This window comes from Gadus macrocephalus, chromosome 1 (assembly GCF_031168955.1).
Source record: "Gadus macrocephalus chromosome 1, ASM3116895v1".
Lineage (NCBI taxonomy): Eukaryota > Metazoa > Chordata > Actinopteri > Gadiformes > Gadidae > Gadus > Gadus macrocephalus.
The window spans coordinates 12,542,386-12,561,827 of NC_082382.1; the positions used below are offsets into that span (position 1 = coordinate 12,542,386).

Genomic DNA, 19,442 nt, shown 5'->3' on the forward strand with positions numbered 1-19,442 from the left:
AATCTAAAGTTAATGAATGCCAGCTTGGTGAGGCAATAAAAGAAATACGTGATGATGTTAACAATTCCCATGCTATAGCTTTTTCAAGGAGTGTACCATTGTAAGTCAATAATAAATCTAATAGGTGAAAAGAATATCACAGGAATCTCAACACATCTTCTACAGTATGATGGAAAATGGATCATATTACTTCCCAAGGGGAAGAAAATAGGAGCAAAAAAGACAATCAAACTCTCAAGACACGTTGTAGGTGATAATCTGTTTCTGTATTCCATCGGTAGTAGTCATGAAAGGCAGTAAACACAGTAGTGAACACAGACATATTACAAACAGTTTTTCTATCACATACAATATACAACTATGGCAGTGACAGCGAGGGACCAACATAACGTTATTAGCTTAGAAGGGTTTAACAACAGTGATGAAAGGGCCACTGCTGTATATGTAGAAGAGATATAAATAAGACATCCATATAAAAATAGCATTTCACAAAATATAATCTATTAACCACTATTTACCAGAAGAGGAGGAAATGTGCCAGGGTTACTGATCGGCCAATGCTGGGTCTGGTTAAACAAGTGTGTGAGCTTGATGGGAGTTTACAGTCTTTGACCTCAGAATACCTTTTCTAGACTAGCAGCAAACAAAGAGGATGGGGGGGGGGTTGGGGGGATGACAACTGAGAGGAAGGTCAAGGCATGAAGTCACGGTCGGCTTCAAGCCCAACCCGGGATTACAGTGTGTGTACCTATATGCACTGATCCATTACGAATGTATTATTGAGAGGTATACTTTGTGATTCAATTGCATGCACTACCAAATTACTTTTATTTCAAATCAATCTTTTTGGCCAATACTTGAGATTTTTTTTCAATACATTGATCATTCATTGATCGATTTGTCGTAATCATTTTTTTTGCATTTCACTTGACGCTCATAAATCCACGTTTTATTTTTTGATCATTTTAAATTTTCCTGTTTTGGAATCCCACAAAGTATACCTTTCACAACCACAACCTGTCATCAATTTTCTTCAATAACAGACAAAATCAGTAGTCTTTTTAATGAATAAATTAACAATATCTATTTTGTTTTCATTACTAAATACAGTGTTAAATATGCCCAAAGGCTGCCGTTTCTATCAGGCTGAAATGCCAGCCAGTCACCAACAGCAGTTTGCACTGTCCAACAATCACAGCCTGCGATTATTTGCATTGGCATTAACTATTTCCTCAGAGTGTTGATACGCCTCCATAGCTTAAGGTCTTTTGAAGAGTCCACTTGTCATCTTAATGAGTCACGCTGTCGCGGGGTGCCAGCAGCAGGGAGAAGGAATTCACTGAGGAACCTTCTCTAGCACTGATTCATTATTCAATCCCAGGCACACTAACAGAAGGAGAACAAAACGACATCCACGCAGAGGAGGACTGTTGGGGATTTGTGTGCAAAACAAATAGTATGCTCCGTCTTCGAGTCCCTGCTGGAACAGTGAGTTCTGGTTATCTATGGCTGGGCTGCAGTCTCCAGCCGTGGTACAGTGTACATAAGAGTTCCTCTAAACGTTCACACTTACTTAAAACTCCCAGAGACATAAAAAACAAAAACACACACACACACAAATAAGCTAGCATTCATATACACACACACACATGCATGCACTCACACATACACACGCACGCACAAAAACCCGCACACACACACACAAACTCACTCACACAAACCTACACACATGCCCACGGGCGGCGTCCTCATAAATACTCTCACTTGCAGGTGTACACCTCTGTCCGCTCGCTGCAGGTGTTGCACTTGACGTAGCAGCACCACAGGAACTTGCAGTTGCACTGCCACACCCGCGAGTACTGGTGTGTGTTGTACCCGCGGCCGCAGCACATCAGGTCGCAGCCGCTGATCTGCTGCATCATAGTCTTGTTGCACACGCGGCCTTGCGTCCCCAGGCTGCCCGTGGTGTGGTCCGCCTCGCAGTAGTTGGGGGACCGATCGATGTACACCAGCTCCGAGTCCATGGGCTTGCGGAAGGAGTGGGGCTTCTTGACCTTGAGGAACTTGGGACGCTTGTGGCGGCTGGCTTTGACGGGCTCCACGTGCACGGCGTGGGAGTACTTCTCCTTGAGAATGTAGCCCAGCTCGCGGAACTTGGGAAGTGTAGTCCAGCAGGTTTTGGTGGTGCAGGAGCCCGAGACGCCGTGACACTTGCATTCCAGACGCATGTTCTTCTCCAGGACCTGTACGCAGGCGCAACGCAAACGACAAGACACAAGACAGTTTAAACAGTGGCCTTGCTGCTGTGTCAATACGTCTATGTGTTTCCCTCTACGGCTGATTCACCCCAGACATGATTCAGACACTTTAACCAGGGCAGCAGCTTGAGACTCTTATTTGCGTGGAGGTGAGAAATACATGTGACAATGGAACAATCGGCTAATGGTGTGGGGATTGAAAGGAGCCGACCGCATAACTGTGATACTGTACACACAGAAGCAAAAATACTGGATCGGGTTTCAGGCTCTCTGTGAGTGTGTGTGTGTGTGTGTGTGTGTGCGTGTGTGTGTGTAACCACCACCCACAGCAGACAAAATGTCAGCCGTGCGTCTGGCGGGGTGCTGAGTGGGATTAATGTTAAATCCCTAACCGACGACAAAGCCAAGTGCCGGGCGAGGGAGAAGGTGTATGCTGTGTTTCTTAGCGGAGAAACCCGGGTTCTCAAAAATGATATGTATGTCTCTCCCCCCCCCCCCCCCCCCCCAAAAAAAAAATAAAGTAAAGTGATCGGGACGTGGGAGGAAGGAGAAGTGGAATAGATCAACAACACAACCCCCACAGGAGCACCCTACTGCGGGGGTGCCTTCAGGATCTCGGGGGGCCTTAATCCATCAGTGGTTCCTGTGACCAAAACCCCTGACAGCCTTTGTGCGGACGTCTTTGACCTAGGCTCTGTGAGCGCCGCTCCTGCTCGCTGTCTCCGTGCTGTGATTACCATAATTAAAGGAGGAGGTGGTGGTGGTGGTGGTGTTGGTGGTGATGGGGAGGGGGATTCACTATTAAAACAGAGAGCCCATTTATTAAACAGAGAAAGAAGAGGAGGACGAAAGAGGTAAAAAAAAAGCACACTGCCCGATACTTTTGGATCCGTGCGCGTATTGTCTTGGCGGAGCCGAGGGGAATGGGAGACGGGAGGTGGGCGGCGGGTGAGGGGCGAGGGGCACTGAGGGGCGATGTAGCTGTCTGGATCCAGTCCATCTAAATTTGGGCGTGCAGAAAAGACTGACGGGCCCTGCCAAGTGCAATATGTGGAAGGAATCCTTTACAATTGTAGTGTGAACCCGGCCTCTTGGGTAGAAGGAGATCATTTGCCGTCTTTGGATAAGGTATTACTATCTTCGATAGTAACAAAGCAATCCTCCAGAGTTCCTTAAGATTCTGTTGAAGTTCACCTTGATAGTACAGACTTGATGTCATTCTTCTTCACAAACAGCTCTTTGAATCTTTTGAATAGTGATGATGCTTTTGTGGTCTTAACGGAAATCCGAATACATTACTGATTGCAAGAACTGTCACCTAACGTCTAACGTCACCACTTGGAACAAAGTAGTGTCTTTTAGAGACGGAGGCGTGTATTCTTGAGAATAAAAAAACTAGCGCCAAAAGCAAAGCCTCAGTTCTTCACGTACACAATACACCTGATGTGGGTTATGATATTAGATCATGTCAGGGAATGTGGCAAAGGTAACTGCATACTGTCCAAACAGTGCAGAGCATGAGGGGCTGGGGTTAATGCCTTTTTGTACACTGCCAACTTGTTTTCAGTGTGGGCATCAGAGTTGTAATCAAACCCTGACGTGAAAACAGTTTCCCCCCCCTTTAAAAGCAGCCCTTTATTCCACTGCCTTTTCACTCTTGGCCTCACTGCCCACAAGCGCTGGCAAGCTGCCCCTTCACACACAAAGCATGTGACGGAGACCACTGAATTGCAACAGCTCCGGTTCAAAAGACCAGCGTTACTCTTCTATGGCGTCACCCACACAGCCCCACCATCCCCCGCGCGCCCGGTGACCACGTACCTTGCGGCCCACCTCGTTGTTATGGAGGTTCATGAGCGTGCGGGCGTTCTGCTTGACCTCGCGGGCGTCGATGAACACCTTGGAGAAGCCCAGGCCGTAGCTGATGTCCGCCGAGCAGCCGCCCCACTTCCAGCCCTGGCCCTTGCTGTAGTAGCCCTGCTTCTCCTTGTCGCAGGTGCAGTCGCTCAGGTTCCCCTGGGTGCAGGCCGCCGTGATGGCGTGGGCCACGCCCGCCGCTATGAGGGCGTAGGTGAATGCCGCCTCTTTGCTTCCTGAGGAGAGGACACAAAAGGAGGAAAAAAAACGAGATTGAGAACACACGTTCCTGGTTTAAAAAAAGACAGGGGGCGGAGGTGGGGGGGGGGGGGAGATCGTAGTGGGTGAGAAGATGTATTTGACTCCAGACGGATTACTTATTAACCGTGTGTTTGGTTACATCAGAGCCTGGGCTGACAGGCGTGCTCAAGGGTTGCAGTGTTCTCCGACCTGACCTGGAGACTGTCATGCCTCTACGCTCCAAAATGGCTGCTTGCGGCTCAGTCGATACGGCCGTATGAATAAGAGGCTTGTCGGGGAGGAAGAGCTATTGATCCAGTTGGAAACTGGTACACACTGTGCAAACTCATAGGGCGACGAAGATCAGAATCGTCACTCTGAGGTAATATATTCCGAGCCCGCCTCACCAATCATTTACACAAACTGAAGTGGTTAAATGATCTATATATGATGAAAAGATAACCTAGCCTTAATCGTAGGGGGATCCCAAAGTCAGGTTCATCGTTGAAGGACATGAGCTAATCCAGAGAGAAGCCATGAAGAATAAGAAGCTGATTTCATTTATCTAATACAAACAACCTCAGCTGATGTAGGCACCACGTGATTGAATATATCCAATTGCATATGGGGGACTGTATCGGTACCTCAGTAAAATACACTATCATCATCATTATAATCAGCCAATCTATCTGTAAACAATCTCCTCTTGTCCATCTCCTTACGATACAAAGTGAGGTTTCTCGTCCTGTGCACCAGGTTCACTGTGCGTAGCTGCCAGGCTTCTGACTAACACACGATGGACCAATGCCCTCGCTATTGAAAACAATAAATGACTAATATTTGAGGCATCAATTCTGTGGCGTTTTTTTCTCTTCTTTTTTTATAGAGTAAACGGGATCCCTGCCAAAAAAGAAGGCGTGTCGGTGCAAGTCACACACCGCCGGCTGCGGTGTTGTTCATTTTTCCCCCGGAGTTCTGAGTGCATGGGTTAACAACGAGAGACTGGCATGCATGAGGCCTCCCCGGCCCTGGGATCAGCAGCGGAAGGCTTGAGAAGTCAAATAAAAACAGGGAGGGAAGGGATTTCGCAAAACAATACTCGAAAGAATCTACTACAACTGTTATTGGGTTTGCACACCGAGTATGTTATGAGACGATTCTTGTCGGATGCTTTTGTTGTTTGAGTATCGCTCGCCTCTTGACCTTGTGCGTTCTTATTTGTCCCGTTGGTTCCCCAATATCTTGAAGCTTTGATCAATAATGGGGTATAATGGGGTATAATGAACCTAGGCAGCAAGGCATTGGTTCATTCTGGTCTATATATCCACATGCGTCCAGGCCCAATTCAGGCTTGCTGTTTAGTGTGTTTACAATGGCATTCATTTGCAACAATTAGGCTTTCCCCCACTAATCTGATCTGTGAGACCAATCTATTTGGTGAGGTTGTCAGAGTCATGGTTCCGGACTGCTCTCTTGTTTCTGTAGACCGGGCAGTTTTGGCCTACAACTCTAAGAGGCAGATAGTGAAACACCATTTCAACAAAATGGAAGGATAATCCCCTCTGCAACAGAATAATCTAGTTTGTCCCCAAACAAACACGTCCAATCTTTAATATAAGTTAAAATAAACCTACAGAATTGTTGTATATAGGTTATATGCATACTATGTATCACAATCATCTACAAATAAGCAGCGAACACATGATCACAACTAGAAAACGATCCACAATGTTCAAATCAAGCTCATAACAACCGCACGTTCTCCATCACTTTGAATCCACTGAGCAGCATCCGTTCACTTTAACCTCTTTCTGACTTCCGCTCCCCTGAGAACGGTTCGGTTAATTTAAGCCTTTCTTTCCGCCTAACTTTTGCTGACTGTAAATTATACCCGTGGTAAGATCCAGTGCCTTACAGCAGGAGCCACAGCACCCAGTGCTCCGCAGGACAAAGACTGGGTCTCTGGAGAGCGTTCCTGGATGCAATGAAAAGCTGCCAACCTTCACAAGAGCTTTGTTACCGCTCTGGCTCCTGATACATGCTCAGAAAGCAAAACCCCAGCAATACATAGGCTCCGGTGTAAGTGACACTATACAGCATGATGAAGAAGTCAAGGCAATTTATCAAGAACATGAGATCATATACATGAACCGAAAAGGACATCTGACAAAGTCAATATAATACGGAAAAAAAAGTGTTATTAAACGGTAACTACAATTGAAAGACTAAAGAGGATAGTGATTTATATACCATAAATCCCAAAGCATGTTTCAAGAAATTTGGTTACTGATTTATTTTATCAACTCAAAGGACTTCCACTCGGGTAGTCCATTCGTTATAGAAGTTGTAGGCCTATTTTTTGTAGATCTAATTGATGGCTTTTAACGTACATTGGTTTCAATAGATCGGACCACAGTCGGGGACAATTTAAGCTTGTAAAAAGGATTTTAAAAGGAAAAACAATGCCTTTTGAATAAGGAGAAGTTTACATCTTAATGGATAAACATGTTTCTTTGTCAGAAATATGCAGAACGTGTAAATGTGTGGCAACAAAAAATCAATAACTGTAATCAAATTTGAACTGACAGGCAACATACCCACTTTCAACTCTTTTCCGAAGACCGTCCGCTCTCCGAGCGCAGAGCAGTTCCAGCGGCCGTTTTTGAACTGGAACTGACACTCGTTGATGCCCATTTGGGCTCCGTCTCCGATGACGATAATGGCATCGGGGCGGCTCTGGCAGATGATCCGCTGCCGTGGGGCCAGACCAGGGATCTTGTTACAGATGATGCTCGCACCTAGGGCGACCACCGACGAAAAGCCACTGTGAATAGAATAACGACGGAACTGACATAAGTGGCATCCCTGTATGTGTGTTATTCTACTGGACACTGATATGATAGGACTTTGTTTAGGCGTGTTCCAAATAGTTAACCTAGACCATAAGCAGACCAAATAAATCAATAAAAACGTGATATTATTAATAACACAATCGTAGCAGCATATACTTGATAATTTAACACAAACTAAATGAATCAAGTAGCACATGCCTGATCGATAAATGATCAAGGAGGCATGCATCGCTCAGTTAGCAGGAGAGGTCGAGCCAACGCGTCGTTTTTTAAAGCAAAACGCGGCAATAATCATGCAGGAGGCCAAACACTTCAAAATGAGATAATATGGGAAAAAAAATATTAAATAGGCCTACAATGATGAGGCTTCTTATTAACTTTATAACACTATGGGCTGATTTTTGATTCAGAAACGTACAGGTTAGTATTTTGGAATTACGCCAAGATACAAAAGCAACTCACCCAATTTTTAAATAAACAATCCCTAGGCAAAGTAAAACCCTTAATATCCAGCGCCGCGTTCTCCGACTCATCATGCACGCACACACACACACACACACACACACACACACACACACACACACACACACACACACACACACACACACACACACACACACACACACACACACACACACACACACACACACGCGCGCGCACACACACCGACCCCCACACACACACTCACGGCTGCATGCAACTAAAGCGAGGTGATGAAAAGTTAGTTTATTCCCCGGTCGAACAACACGGCCGCAGGTAAATCCCAAGGTCCTCCGGATCACGAATATCAAAAATGTAGGCCTACGCCCAAAAACGACGGAATAATATCATCCAAAGTCCCTTTACGTTGCCCCTTTGCTGCACCCTCTTGTCATTGCGAGGGTGTCACAGGTAACCCTTGGGTGAGTGCGGCGCGATTATCTCTTTCTCACAGTTTCCCTGCTACCCGCAGGTCCTGGTTATATATCAGGCTCATCCATCTGGGGCGTGTTCAGCAGAGACATGGGGCCCCGCTGTGGAATCCCGCCAGGGCTCAATCCCAAGACAACTGCACTTGTGTGGTTTTACCTTCATTGATTGATCGGAGGAGATTGTTATTATTTTGGCCGCCGTGACCGAGTTATCTTATAATAAATAAATTGTAGCGATAAAAATAAAGCGAAAAAAATCCCCTATACGGAGGGAAGGCGTGATCACGTAACATTCAATTATTTTATAAAGTTTACATTTTCTTTGACATACACATTTGAATTATAAAGTACTTATAGTAAGAACCAGTAATTTGCTTTAACTTGCGCTTGTGTTGAAGGTAAATTCCTCCGCCCTCTCGGAAGTTAGTTTTTGAACGTCAGGTGCGCCCTGGGTCCTGTAAGTTTCCTGCACACCTATCTGCAGGAAGGTGACCTATCTTTCACTAGAGCACCATCTGGTGGCCTCAAAGAGAGCGACAGGCGTACAGCTATATTCAAAGGATCCCCCATGTCCTATTATTATTTCCGTAGTCATCTGACTGCGATTTGGGTGAAGCACTCTTTTTACTTGGAGTTGAATTTCAGTAAGTTTAGTGAAGATATGGAAGCGTGCCATCCACACATTAATAAAGATTGCCTCATTCATATTTTTACTTTCTTTGATTACAACCAATTGATTAACGCCTCAAGTGTTTCTCAGGTAAGAAGAGGGCATATTGCGGAAGTATTACTGGTGTTTTTATTTTTTTAGCAAAGTATCTTTAGATATGTTGATTGATTCCTATTCAACGTCAAGTGTGTTTGTGTGCATTTCTAGGACTGGCATGAAGCTGCGGAGACTTCCTGGTTGTGGAGGTGAGTCCTGTGGCGTATATAAGCATAGAACATGGTCTACGCGTCATTTCTTTCTTTGATTAATTGTCATGTTTTCATCTAGGATACAGTTATACTATGCTGCCATGGGAACGTCGCATTCATCTGACGTTGTTATTGTTTATATTCTGTCTCTGAGACCCTGGGAATTTGAGGATGGGGTTTGGCTCTTTTGTGTTCAATATAGGCTAATGGATTTAGGAAAATCTCATAAATGCATTACATTTTCGTGCATTGAAAATGGATAACAAGTTACAACACAAAGAAAAAAAGAACACCCTGGCTTGTAGCTTTGTCAACCAATGTAAAGTTTGTTAAGCAGATCCGTAATAACTGATAACAATAGTCATGTGTGCTATTTAGAAGGCCTTCCTTAATCTGAATCAATTACACTGTAAGCCCCATCACAAGTTTTATACACAAGCCAACTCCGACCGAGTGCATTGTCCTTTGTTTTGCCCTCCAGGCGGCTGTGCCTTCAGCACTGGGGTTTTTGCAACGTGGCGGTGGTTGGATGTGAGAACCAGAGACAAGCATGGAAGAGATACTTCCTACGACGCTCCCACCTGGAGGAGAAGATGTCCAAAGGGCGGGCCGGTGCTGACTTCACCTGCAATAGTCTGAGAGGCCATACAGGTATGACCTGCCCCGCTCTCCCTCTTGGTAAACAAACTATACTCTCTCTCTCTCTTCCTCTTCTTTTCTACTGCTGGTTTCCCTTCCACCATTTATTTAGTCCCATGGACTGTAGTTTTGATCTCATGTGCAACACTGTTCTATCTTTGTGTACCTCTTGTTCTCTGTTCTATAATAGTATTTATTCCATGTATCTCTTGGTCTGGTGTGGCTGGTGGCCCCCCCAGGCAGGGTGGTGGGCTTGGGGTACTTGGAGGGCACCGAGGCCCGTTTCGCTGACGTCGGCGGCGGAAAGGCCACCATCTGCACCGCCTCCACCGACGGAACCGTCCGGGCCTGGGATGTCCAAAAGGTTCACTCGCAGAACGGGTTTACCCATTCCTTCAACCATTGCTTACCCTAACGGCCGAAATAGTGACCTTTTCACGTGGCAGCATTCACATTATGCTAGGGCATACTTGTTGTGCATAGATAGCTTATAGTGTAAGGTTATAAGGCCACCTGTTCAATATTCATCTGGCAATTGGTTCTACTTCACTTCTGGTAAAATCACACACATAGACACAATCATATCTGACATTGAGTTTAATTTCTTTCTATTCTTCTTGTTTTTAGGGGGAACAGTTGTGGTGCAGTCCTGTCCAAAGCCCGTTGACTGCTATGGTCTGTGACCGAGAGCAAGGGGTAGTGATGACGGTAGACTACACGGGCCTTGTCAAGACCTGGCAGGGTCGAACGGGCGTGGAATTGGCCTCCTACGCTTCAGGATCTCCGCACTGCTCATTACTACAGTACACCATCAACAACCACTCCTTCCTCTCTGTAAGAGACGGCGCTTAGTACTCATAAGTACCACAGCCTATATTGATGATCCTGATAATCAAGAACAACTAACATGTTTCTCTGTTTCACAGGTAGGAACCAATCAAGGATTCTTGTCCACTTTAGTCCGCCCTGCTTTGTCTTTAAGTTCCCAATTACTTGTATGTGACTCTCTTCCGGTCAACCTACTGCTCGTTTCTCCGGACAAGAAGTGGGTCTTCGCTGCATCCAAAAACAACGCTAATTCCAGTCCAAAGGTATTTTCCCAAGTGAGCTGTATTCTCAGCTGGCGGGACGTGGTCCCTTCCCTCATCATCTCCCTGTTGGACTCTAACGATGACATCATGACAACGGCATCCATTGTGTGTGGCAGGTGATCTACGCTGAGAGCTTGACCTCTGCCTCTGAGGGGGAGCCCCAGTGCCAGTGTCTGCCAGTCACCGAGTGCCAAGCGGCTGTCTTCATACCCACCCAACCTGCCCGGCTGGCCACCATCCATCCCCTGGGCCACCGCTCGGTGGACAAAGCCCTCACTGTGTTGGACGTCAACATGAAAAAGACCAAGTACAAGACGGAGATCCAGGGTGAAGATTATGTCTGGCCGCTGATTTACTAATGAGGCTCTCTGTTCCTGATACAAAATCTGATCCATTAGAAAAATATCTTCAGATACGGCCGGTGAGACTGAGCCCTTGTAGTAGTAGTAGTAGTAGTAGTAGTAGTAGTAGTAGTAGTAGTAGTAGTAGTAGTGGTAGTAGTAGTGGTAGTGGTGGTGGTGGTGGTGGTGGTGTGTACGTCTTTGAACTCTTTTGCCGTTTTAGTCCAGCAGGTGGCATCGTCTACTTTGCGGTTAAAGTGCAGAGCTTCTGACATCTTGCTGGAAGCCAAGGACAGCAGCGCTCTAGTGGTGGCGGCTGACCAGGAACTCTGGCTCTTCTCGCTACAGGGAGTCTGTCTCGCTAGCTTCAAGAACCACACTGAACCCATCTCCTCCATCAGTGTGGTAAGGTGTATGCGTTGGATTGTGTGGAAAAATAGCCAACAAATATCAAGTATTGCAAGAAATGAGGATCCAACGGAGCCTGGGTATTGATGGATAAAATGTGGCCTACAGGATAGTTTCCGTGTTGTGACAGCGTCGAGGGACCTCTCCCTACGGGTGCTGACGTGGAAGGAGGACGGAGACAAAGGATTGACCCTGGAAAACCGCTACCACCTGCTGGGCGGCTCGCACACCATGTCCAGGTACAGCATACTGGTTTGATGGAAATCCCAGCTAGCAACATCTAGGCAATGTTTCATTGTATCATTAGACAACATATATTGCAACACCACAAAGCAGGTAATCTGTTTTTTTTGTCTGGACAAATCCCATCAGAATGTGCATCCTCTTAAAGATGACTTAAAGGCATCACAAGTGGGCATGTGCACCTAGATGTGTGCTGGATAGATCCGTCTACCAACCCACCCAGTGGACTGTAGCAAACGTTGCTCATGTATCCGTCATAAATCTAGGTGGACACGCCCACTTGTGATGTCAGGAGAGGCAGATTTAAAAAATCGGCTTGTAACGGCTAATCCCACTCACACCAGGGGTCTCATTTATAACCGTTGCGTACGCACAAAACGGGACTGAAATTGGCGTACGTGACTTTCAGCGGCAAGGTTGTGATCTATAAAAAACTAACTTGACGGGAGAATGTGCGCAGCCCTAAGCAAACTCTGACCCATGCGTACGCATGGTTTGGAGGAAAAGGAGAATTGGCGACACAGTGGTGAACTGAAGTCAGACCGAAGAATTGTTGAGTGAGAAGAACGATTATGTTTTATCATCGCCCTTCATAAATTTAATTTCAACCCGTATCATGCATTAAATCTATGTAATCAGAATAATTTAAGTCAATTGTGTTATTTCCCAGTTATAACTCCAGAAACATCTCCTTAGAATAGAAATGAAAAAGATATCTCTATATTTAATCCCGTCACTCCATACTGTCCACTGACGGCACGACTGCATGGAATAAAGCATCTGTCCAACATGTGTCAATAACATAATTTTTTTCATGTGACACTGTAAACACATAATCAAATGTCAATTAAATCCCAAGTGTGCTTTTTTGCTTTTCTCGGTCCTTCTGCCATTGTTTCCGACAAGACATAATACTTGCATCTGAGTCTGTTTTATATGCAGATCGCATTCATGAGGTCGTTTGCATTGGCCATTTATGGTTAAAAAGGGGCGTATACAGGGCTGAACGTGAAGCTGATTCAGCTGCGCACACTTGTAGGCACTCTGTGATTTATAAAGCAAAGATTGCTGAGAGGTGTGCGTACGCAGGGTTTTATAAGTCTGAATATTTTTTGGTGCACACATAACGTGTTCTTTGGGTGTACGTACACTTTTAGTAACGATCCCACGCTCAGTTTTATAAATGAGACCCCAGGCACGCATCTGCAGTGCAGCGGCCGGGGAGCAGGTGGGGGTTTCAGGTGCCTTGCTCTTGGGCACTTCATCCGTGGATGAGGACGTAGGAGAGGGCTGCACAACTACTCCTCCCATCCATATTTTTGCCAACCGATCAGATTCAAACCGGCCACCTTCTGGTTACCGGTCCAACTCCTTAACCAGTAGACCACGGATGCCCAACAACACTTTGTTATATTGGGATCACAGAGTATAGAGTCAACTTGTATCGACTTGTTTTGTATCATTGTATCAAAACGCAAGTACTTTACTAGATATCTTACCACAAAGCCCAAAGTGCTGTATTGCTATGCTCTACATTTGTGGCAGGTGTTATAGTGGCGCAAGAGGCTCTTCAGCAGAACTAGCACATGAAGAGATTTGAACAAATAGACACCAGTGAGGGCTCACTGACACAATGGCTTGATCACCAAGGCGGGTTTGGTCCTCTTAATCTTAGTAACTTCATCATACTACTAGTGTGCTAGTCTTTCACTCCTGGGGGCTTGTGTTGTGTGTTCCAGGGGGTTCACTCACGTGGACTGTGACTACTCCAGCATCGTGGCCTGTGCAGAGGGCCGAGATGGAAAGGATGTCCTGAGGGTGTACACGTTTACCTCCTGAGGGCCCTGGAGGCCCCCTGGGAAGACGCTTGGAACGAGGCAGGGGACACGGCCCATCAGAAGGAGTTTTGCTTGCTTTTTATTTTTGTCACACAGAACTGAACAGAAGAACGTATTGTGCTTCGGCAACTAGGCATAACATGAACATGTGCATGTTTAACAAATGGGTTTATATGTCAACATCACGGTTTGTTGCTACTGTAATGGAAGAGGCATTGATATATATTGTGGCTAATTATGTTTGTAAAATGCCTTTTGGTAAGGTAAACCCTTCAAGATAATCTGTAAAATCTATATTTGTCGTACTTTTGTGGCTGATATATTTCGGTGTATCTTTTTGTGAGTATTAAGGCATATACTGTACTGTAAAAAACTGCTCTATGATTTGGTCTTTAATACATTCGCTGTACTCCATCATGATGTAAGTTAATGTTTAAGAAGGCTTGAAAGGCCCTAAGTATTATGAATTATTATTCAATATGGTGCAAGGCACAGAAACGGTCTCAGCCTGTCATTACACAACTGAGTGTGAAGCTACACAACATAAGAATTTGTGAGTGACTATTTGCTGGACAGCAACACATTGGCAGCCTCGTCCTCTTCAATGGCTTTCAGTCTCATGTCCAAAAGGACCAACTTGAGCACGACCGCCATGTTCTCGTACACGCTCTTTCCTTCTGAGTCGTCTTCCAGCTGTTGAAAGGCAGGCAGACCGAGTATTTTAGTCAGAGAAGTCATTATATTTTGTACAGGACAACACTTAAATAGTTTTTCTGACCTTTGTGAAAGCCTTGATGGTGCGTCGCAGGAAGGCGTTCTCCAGGTCCTCTGGTATCGACAACAAACGGGCCATGCAGTCGAGCACACACACCAATGTGATTCTGGGAGCCTTGGGATAACGAAAAAATATTATTATAGTATTTAGCGGTGTTTGAGAGGAGTTAAGATCATGGTGATGGCATTTCTGACCTGGTCCAGCGTATCCAGTACGGTCTGGGAGTCTGTGTTTTTGGGGTCCAGGCTCTCGGCAGCCCCGCGGTCGATAGCGGGCTCTTTGAGCTGTTCCAGCCAAGCCCACATCAGTCCGGTCAAGATGAATGGATCCCTCTCCATACACAGCCTCTCCCAGGCCCCGCCGTGGTTCAGCTCTGCCTGCCAATGGCACACACCGCCAGACTCACCGCACATCCTCTCGGATGGATGGAACTGACCATGTCAATTTGAATGCTAGTGAAGTGTGTGTGGTGTATGTGGACATGAGTGAATGAAGTACCTGCCAGAAAGAGACTGTGTGCCGGTGTTGGTCTTCACCATCCTGGGTCAGATCCACAGCCAGTGCCTGGGCCACCAGTAGCCTCCTAGCTTCCAAAGAGAGCTCTGTCTGCAGTGTGATGAAGGGGACCTCCGACTCCTCGCAATCTCCAGAAGGGCACCGCTTCAACCCGGCCCTCTGCTCCCTCTTCCACCTGAACAACAAGCTGCCGATGGGGGACGATCCCTTGTCGTTTTCCAAGGACCCCGTGCGATGAAAGACCTCCTTTTTCCTTTTCAGCACGAGGGAGCCATTCTCGGTGGTGAGATTCTTCTGCTCCCAAATGGAACCTTTCTGCCCTCGGCCCAGGGAAGCCAGCCGGGCAGGCTGCATCATGCAGGCCATGTTGAGGTGACCCGTGGACAGGGAGCACGAGGCTTGACCCGGCAAGCTGAGCTCCGGGCCGAGCCGCCTCAGGTCCGAGTCGCTGTAGCTGAGACTCTTGCGGTGGTAGAAGATGGCGGGCTCGTTGGCGTGCCTGGGTAAGGTGGGCGGCCCGGGGAGGCGCGGCCGGCCCCCCGGGCCGTACTCCATGCTCATCTTCTCCATGAGGCTGAGGCTCATCTCCACGTCGTTGATGTCCGGGGCCTCCAGGATGTCCTCCTCGATGACCTCCCGGTTCTCGGCGATGTCCACCAGCAGCCGGGACACCAGCTGGATGATCTTGGGCAGGTGTCTCATCTCGCGTCGCTCCAGGCCGTGCAGCATGTGTCTCTGGCGGACCAGGAACTGCCTCAGGGTGAAGGGGGAGGAGCGGGGGGAGGCGCACGAGAACACGCTCCTCAGAGGGTCGAGAAACCTGACGAACCTCCGGACACACTGCAGCTGACCTCTGGTCTGGATGGAGTTGGGACGCTTGGCGCGCACGTAGATGATGGCCTGGTCCGCCGTCATCCTGGAGGCGTAGGCCAGGAAACAAGCTAACAATACCCCTGTAGTGGAAGAAGACCACTAATGATCGTAACTGTTTAAATTCATTGGAACCCTCCGCCAATTATATTCTATACTATTATACCCAAAATAAATACTATAACAGCCCTATTACTAATTAGAATGATTGTTATAATTTATAATTACATTATTTTTACATATATTATATTTCCGCACCTGTTCTTCCTAGACCAGCGTGGCAGTGGACTGCTATTTTCCCCTCCTGCATCGCAAACACCATGACTTTCATCATGTCAAGTATGTTTGCGTTGTTGGACACACCATAGTCTTCCCAGCCAAAATTGTAAAAATATACTGGTTGGAGGGGGAAAGGTTATTACGTTTAGTTTTCATATGTTTGAGATCATTTAAGAGAAGAGGCGATAGGCAGCCCCTGGAAAACATCAAAAATACATCAAAGAAGACAACCATGTTACTAGTCTGACATCACTCACTATCATTGGCCATGAAAACCTCCGGGCGGTAGGAGAAGCCGCTGTCGGGCTCAAGGGTGTTACCACAGCTGGCGTGTTCCCCGGGCTTCTGCAAGTTGATCACTGTAGTTATGCCATTTCTTGAAATGCAAACAAAGAAACACACATGCCATTACTTTAACATCAACAAATCCTGACATGAAAAACAGCTCCCAAAGGATAAAAAAAAAAAAAAAAGCTGATGTACCTTTTGAATTGATCTATAATTTTATACTTTTCTATGATCTCTGTTGAGGGTCTGGACATGGCAAGGAGATCATCGGTGACCCTGCAACGATGGAAACGATTGACATGAATTGCAATTAGAGCGCAATATGATGCATGCATGCAAAAAAATTCAATGTATTCTAGAACAACGCTTCACTGCTCACCATGAGGAATACAAGCCCACGATGGCCTGATCTTCCTCACTCCAGCAACTCGGGTTTTCGTACTTGCAGGCCTGACCTCCACAGCCCATAGAACACTGCAAGGGTCCAGGGATGACATAGCGAACCACTTCCCCCATCATGGTGTACTTGGCCCGCGGGGCTCGGACTATACATGACGAGGATAAAGAGAGAGACGAAAATGAGGACCCACCTGATGTGGTCGTTGGTAAACTGACCATGTGTTCTGGATGTCTACATGTTTATAACTTATTCATACGATATCTAAGAAAGGAGCACATTATCTCACTGTTTTAACGATATGATGGAAATCATGGTGCATTGCGTATTTATGTTTAAATCTAAAATATTGGGTTCATATTTAACAGGCAACATGACACGAGACTTAAGACAATCAGAGCCTCTGAGCGAGGGGCTGTCACTGGCAGGATCTCAATTAGACCATTCTAATCCGGGTCGGTTGGCTTGCGTCAAGGTAAGACAATCACATTAAAAGTGGGCTGAGAAGTACAGCGTTGGTTTAAAGACCAACACATAACCTGGTAAATCACAGCGTAGTCATTCCCATGTGTATTTTCACCCACCATAATCCAGCAGCATTCCGCTTCTCATCTTGATATGGAATGCCAAATGGCCAGCCACTCACACCATCATCCACAGTCATAGCAGAACCTTTAAACAAAATGTTGTTATACCGCTTATCAACCTAGTGATTATTCAATTGAATAAGCTCAATTGAAACTCCTACAAGGAGACATGTCTTCAAAAGTTCTAGCACAAACAATTCCCAAATTACAGCAAAGTAAATTAAAATGTATCTCTGGGTTTAATATAAGATAAAAGACAAATGCAAACGTGACTGTACAATATAGAAACTAGCAGGGATCCATTATCTAAATGTGACAGACCCAAGACAAAGTAAGGCTATTAGATCTGCTCCATTGAAGATGCATTTTACAGAGTAGATCGCCTCCTGCAGCATCCCGCCGAGCTCTGCAAAGAGGGAGCTACTCTCTGCATTGATGCGTTATATTGCATTAGTGCACGATAATAATGGCCACACAGAGGCCATTAACAGTGAATTTCCCATTAATAATCACAAAACTACCGATGTTTTTAATAACTTATATTGTAAAATATTTAGAGAGAGGCAGGCTATAAATCAGCCTAATGTGACAAAGGTAGGCTATTATATCTGCTCCATTGAAAATGCATTTTATAGCATTGTTTCAAATGTTCTACCAGTTGCCGGTGAAAAAACAAGGTAAAATCCACTCCATCTACCTAATGAACACGTAAGATGCCCTACCTGTATCAAAAGAATGAGCGATAATGGATCCACCACCTCCAGAAAGACACCATGAAGGATTCTTCGCTCTGACGTTTCTCAAGCTTTCGTCGTTCTCCTCGTTGTCAAGCTGCAGATAAGCACTGCTGGAGCCTTGACTGAATTTGAGTGGTCTGGGATTATCTCTCTTTAGTAGGACAGTAGCCCGACGGAGCTAGAAATGTACAATTGTGTTCTTCTGTAGATGGCCTCAGGGAGTTTACAGAGTTCATTCATTTGTCTCCCTTTAATAATTCTACACTGCGGGTGTCTGTTCATATGCAGTGTCAATTGAGAAATGCTTTTGTGCTATTCCTGACTCCATGTGGATTAGGCTGGTAATCTCATTAAAAGACGAGGTTAAGAGTAGCATACTGCGCCTGCTAAAACCGTGAGGCTGCAACACCACATCACAGTTCAGTAGGAGATAATTAACCCTTGGCTTCAACTCAATAGAAACAATGAACCAATTATTGGTATCCTTTGTGAATAGGAATATTAGCAGCTGGACTTTTCAGGTTTCTGCAGACAACTAATCCAGTACCTTGTGAACTTTTTAATCAAAGGCCTGAGTGGCTTTGGAGCTCCATCTGGACAGCTCTGAGCCCGATCTCTTGTTGAACCCGGCCTGCCTCCCCTCATTTAGAGAGGTGCTTCCGCTTCGTCTGACCAGACCTCAATGGCCCACCTGGGCTGACATGGGTGCAATAGGTGTTAAAGTATACCCATGGATGACATGGCTGCGGCCGTGATCCTCCCTTATAAGGAACTTATTGGCAAGGCGCCTTGTCTGAAGCCTGTCCAAGAACGTCAGTGATGACGGTCTGTGGGACAATGGCCCGCCTCTCTCAATGCCAACTCTCTCTACGTCAGGCTTACCTGGCTGAGCCCATCCATCTCCTGTTAATGAGGAACAGTTTAGAGAAGTGTCTCAAAGCTTCTCACCCTGCTCCAAACAACTGACATGGCGAGAGCCAGTGCAAAGGCCTAAGCTCCCCCTCACTCAAGCAATGCCCATGGCCACGATGTAGATCGCCTCCTGCAGCACCCTGCCGAGCTCTGCAAAGAGGGACTACTCTCAGCATCGATGCGTTGTATTGAATTACTGCCCGATAGTAATGAACGCACAGGCCAACGACAGTAAAATTCCCTTAATACTCACAAAACGACAATGTTTTTAATAACTCATATTTTAAAATAATCAGAGAGAGAGAGAGAGAGAGAGAGAGAGAGAGAGAGAGAGAGAGAGAGAGAGAGAGAGAGAGAGAGAGAGAGAGAGAGAGAGAGAGAGAGAGAGAGGGGTCAGAGAGGCAGGCTATAGGTTATGGTCTTCAGTTACAAAGAAAGATCAGAGGACACAAAAGGTGACTGACTGTAGAATTACTGTAAACGTC

General features: G+C 46.1%; 3 protein-coding genes across 7 annotated transcripts; 1 reads left to right on the forward strand and 2 right to left on the reverse strand.

Annotated features, from left to right (window-relative positions):
* Nucleotides 1–244: 244 nt before the first annotated feature.
* LOC132450752 (protein Wnt-7a) lies at nucleotides 245–8,151 on the reverse strand. 2 transcript variants are annotated; one of them, XM_060042959.1, is made up of 4 exons: nucleotides 7,670–8,151; nucleotides 6,953–7,153; nucleotides 4,080–4,351; nucleotides 245–2,243 (listed from the first exon to the last, which is right to left on the reverse strand). In XM_060042959.1, exons 2-4 carry the CDS (start codon nucleotides 7,047–7,049, stop codon nucleotides 1,761–1,763), a joined length of 852 nt encoding a protein of 283 aa, XP_059898942.1. In that variant the 5' UTR covers nucleotides 7,050–7,153; nucleotides 7,670–8,151; the 3' UTR covers nucleotides 245–1,760. The 2 variants fall into 2 exon arrangements, with proteins under 2 accessions (XP_059898942.1, XP_059898868.1); XM_060042885.1 differs by having other exon boundaries at nucleotides 6,953–7,179.
* A 389-nt stretch (nucleotides 8,152–8,540) lies between these two features.
* Nucleotides 8,541–13,890, forward strand: fbxw12 (F-box and WD repeat domain containing 12). Its single transcript, XM_060042759.1, has 10 exons — nucleotides 8,541–8,878; nucleotides 8,996–9,033; nucleotides 9,518–9,687; nucleotides 9,915–10,039; nucleotides 10,303–10,509; nucleotides 10,602–10,766; nucleotides 10,883–11,093; nucleotides 11,331–11,512; nucleotides 11,624–11,754; nucleotides 13,498–13,890. The coding sequence occupies exons 1-10, from the start codon at nucleotides 8,687–8,689 to the stop codon at nucleotides 13,595–13,597; spliced, it is 1,521 nt and encodes a 506-aa protein (XP_059898742.1). The 5' UTR covers nucleotides 8,541–8,686; the 3' UTR covers nucleotides 13,598–13,890.
* ptpdc1b (protein tyrosine phosphatase domain containing 1b) lies at nucleotides 13,653–18,477 on the reverse strand. Of its 4 annotated transcripts, none has more exons than XM_060042607.1 (10): nucleotides 18,043–18,477; nucleotides 17,306–17,406; nucleotides 16,704–16,869; nucleotides 16,520–16,600; nucleotides 16,294–16,412; nucleotides 16,016–16,126; nucleotides 14,870–15,840; nucleotides 14,566–14,748; nucleotides 14,375–14,485; nucleotides 13,653–14,289 (listed from the first exon to the last, which is right to left on the reverse strand). In XM_060042607.1, exons 2-10 carry the CDS (start codon nucleotides 17,331–17,333, stop codon nucleotides 14,158–14,160), a joined length of 1,902 nt encoding a protein of 633 aa, XP_059898590.1. In that variant the 5' UTR covers nucleotides 17,334–17,406; nucleotides 18,043–18,477; the 3' UTR covers nucleotides 13,653–14,157. The 4 variants fall into 4 exon arrangements, with proteins under 4 accessions (XP_059898590.1, XP_059898572.1, XP_059898494.1 ...); XM_060042589.1 differs by having other exon boundaries at nucleotides 16,016–16,153; nucleotides 17,306–17,393; nucleotides 18,031–18,474; XM_060042511.1 differs by having other exon boundaries at nucleotides 16,016–16,153; nucleotides 18,043–18,473.
* Between the last annotated feature and the right edge of the window lie 965 nt (nucleotides 18,478–19,442).

What these genes read in the sequence shown, in the direction of transcription:
- LOC132450752 (XM_060042885.1), bottom strand. Translation starts at nt 7,743, where the DNA reads ATGATGAGTCGGAGAACGCGGCGCTGGATATTAAGGGTTTTACTTTGC. An exon ending in ATTGTTTATTTAAAAATTGG is followed by an intron (nt 7,180 to 7,669) that starts GTGAGTTGCTTT and finishes TTCTATTCACAG; the next exon opens with TGGCTTTTCGTCGGTGGTCG. An exon ending in ACAACGAGGTGGGCCGCAAG is followed by an intron (nt 2,244 to 4,079) that starts GTACGTGGTCAC and finishes GCCTGCGTACAG; the next exon opens with GTCCTGGAGAAGAACATGCG.
- fbxw12 (XM_060042759.1), top strand. Translation starts at nt 8,687, where the DNA reads ATGTCCTATTATTATTTCCGTAGTCATCTGACTGCGATTTGGGTGAAG. An exon ending in ACGCCTCAAGTGTTTCTCAG is followed by an intron (nt 8,879 to 8,995) that starts GTAAGAAGAGGG and finishes GTGCATTTCTAG; the next exon opens with GACTGGCATGAAGCTGCGGA. An exon ending in TAGTCTGAGAGGCCATACAG is followed by an intron (nt 9,688 to 9,914) that starts GTATGACCTGCC and finishes TGGCCCCCCCAG; the next exon opens with GCAGGGTGGTGGGCTTGGGG.
- ptpdc1b (XM_060042589.1), bottom strand. Translation starts at nt 17,333, where the DNA reads ATGAGAAGCGGAATGCTGCTGGATTATG. An exon ending in CGCTGGTCTAGGAAGAACAG is followed by an intron (nt 15,841 to 16,015) that starts GTGCGGAAATAT and finishes CTTCCACTACAG; the next exon opens with GGGTATTGTTAGCTTGTTTC. An exon ending in CCATCAAGGCTTTCACAAAG is followed by an intron (nt 14,290 to 14,374) that starts GTCAGAAAAACT and finishes GCCTTTCAACAG; the next exon opens with CTGGAAGACGACTCAGAAGG.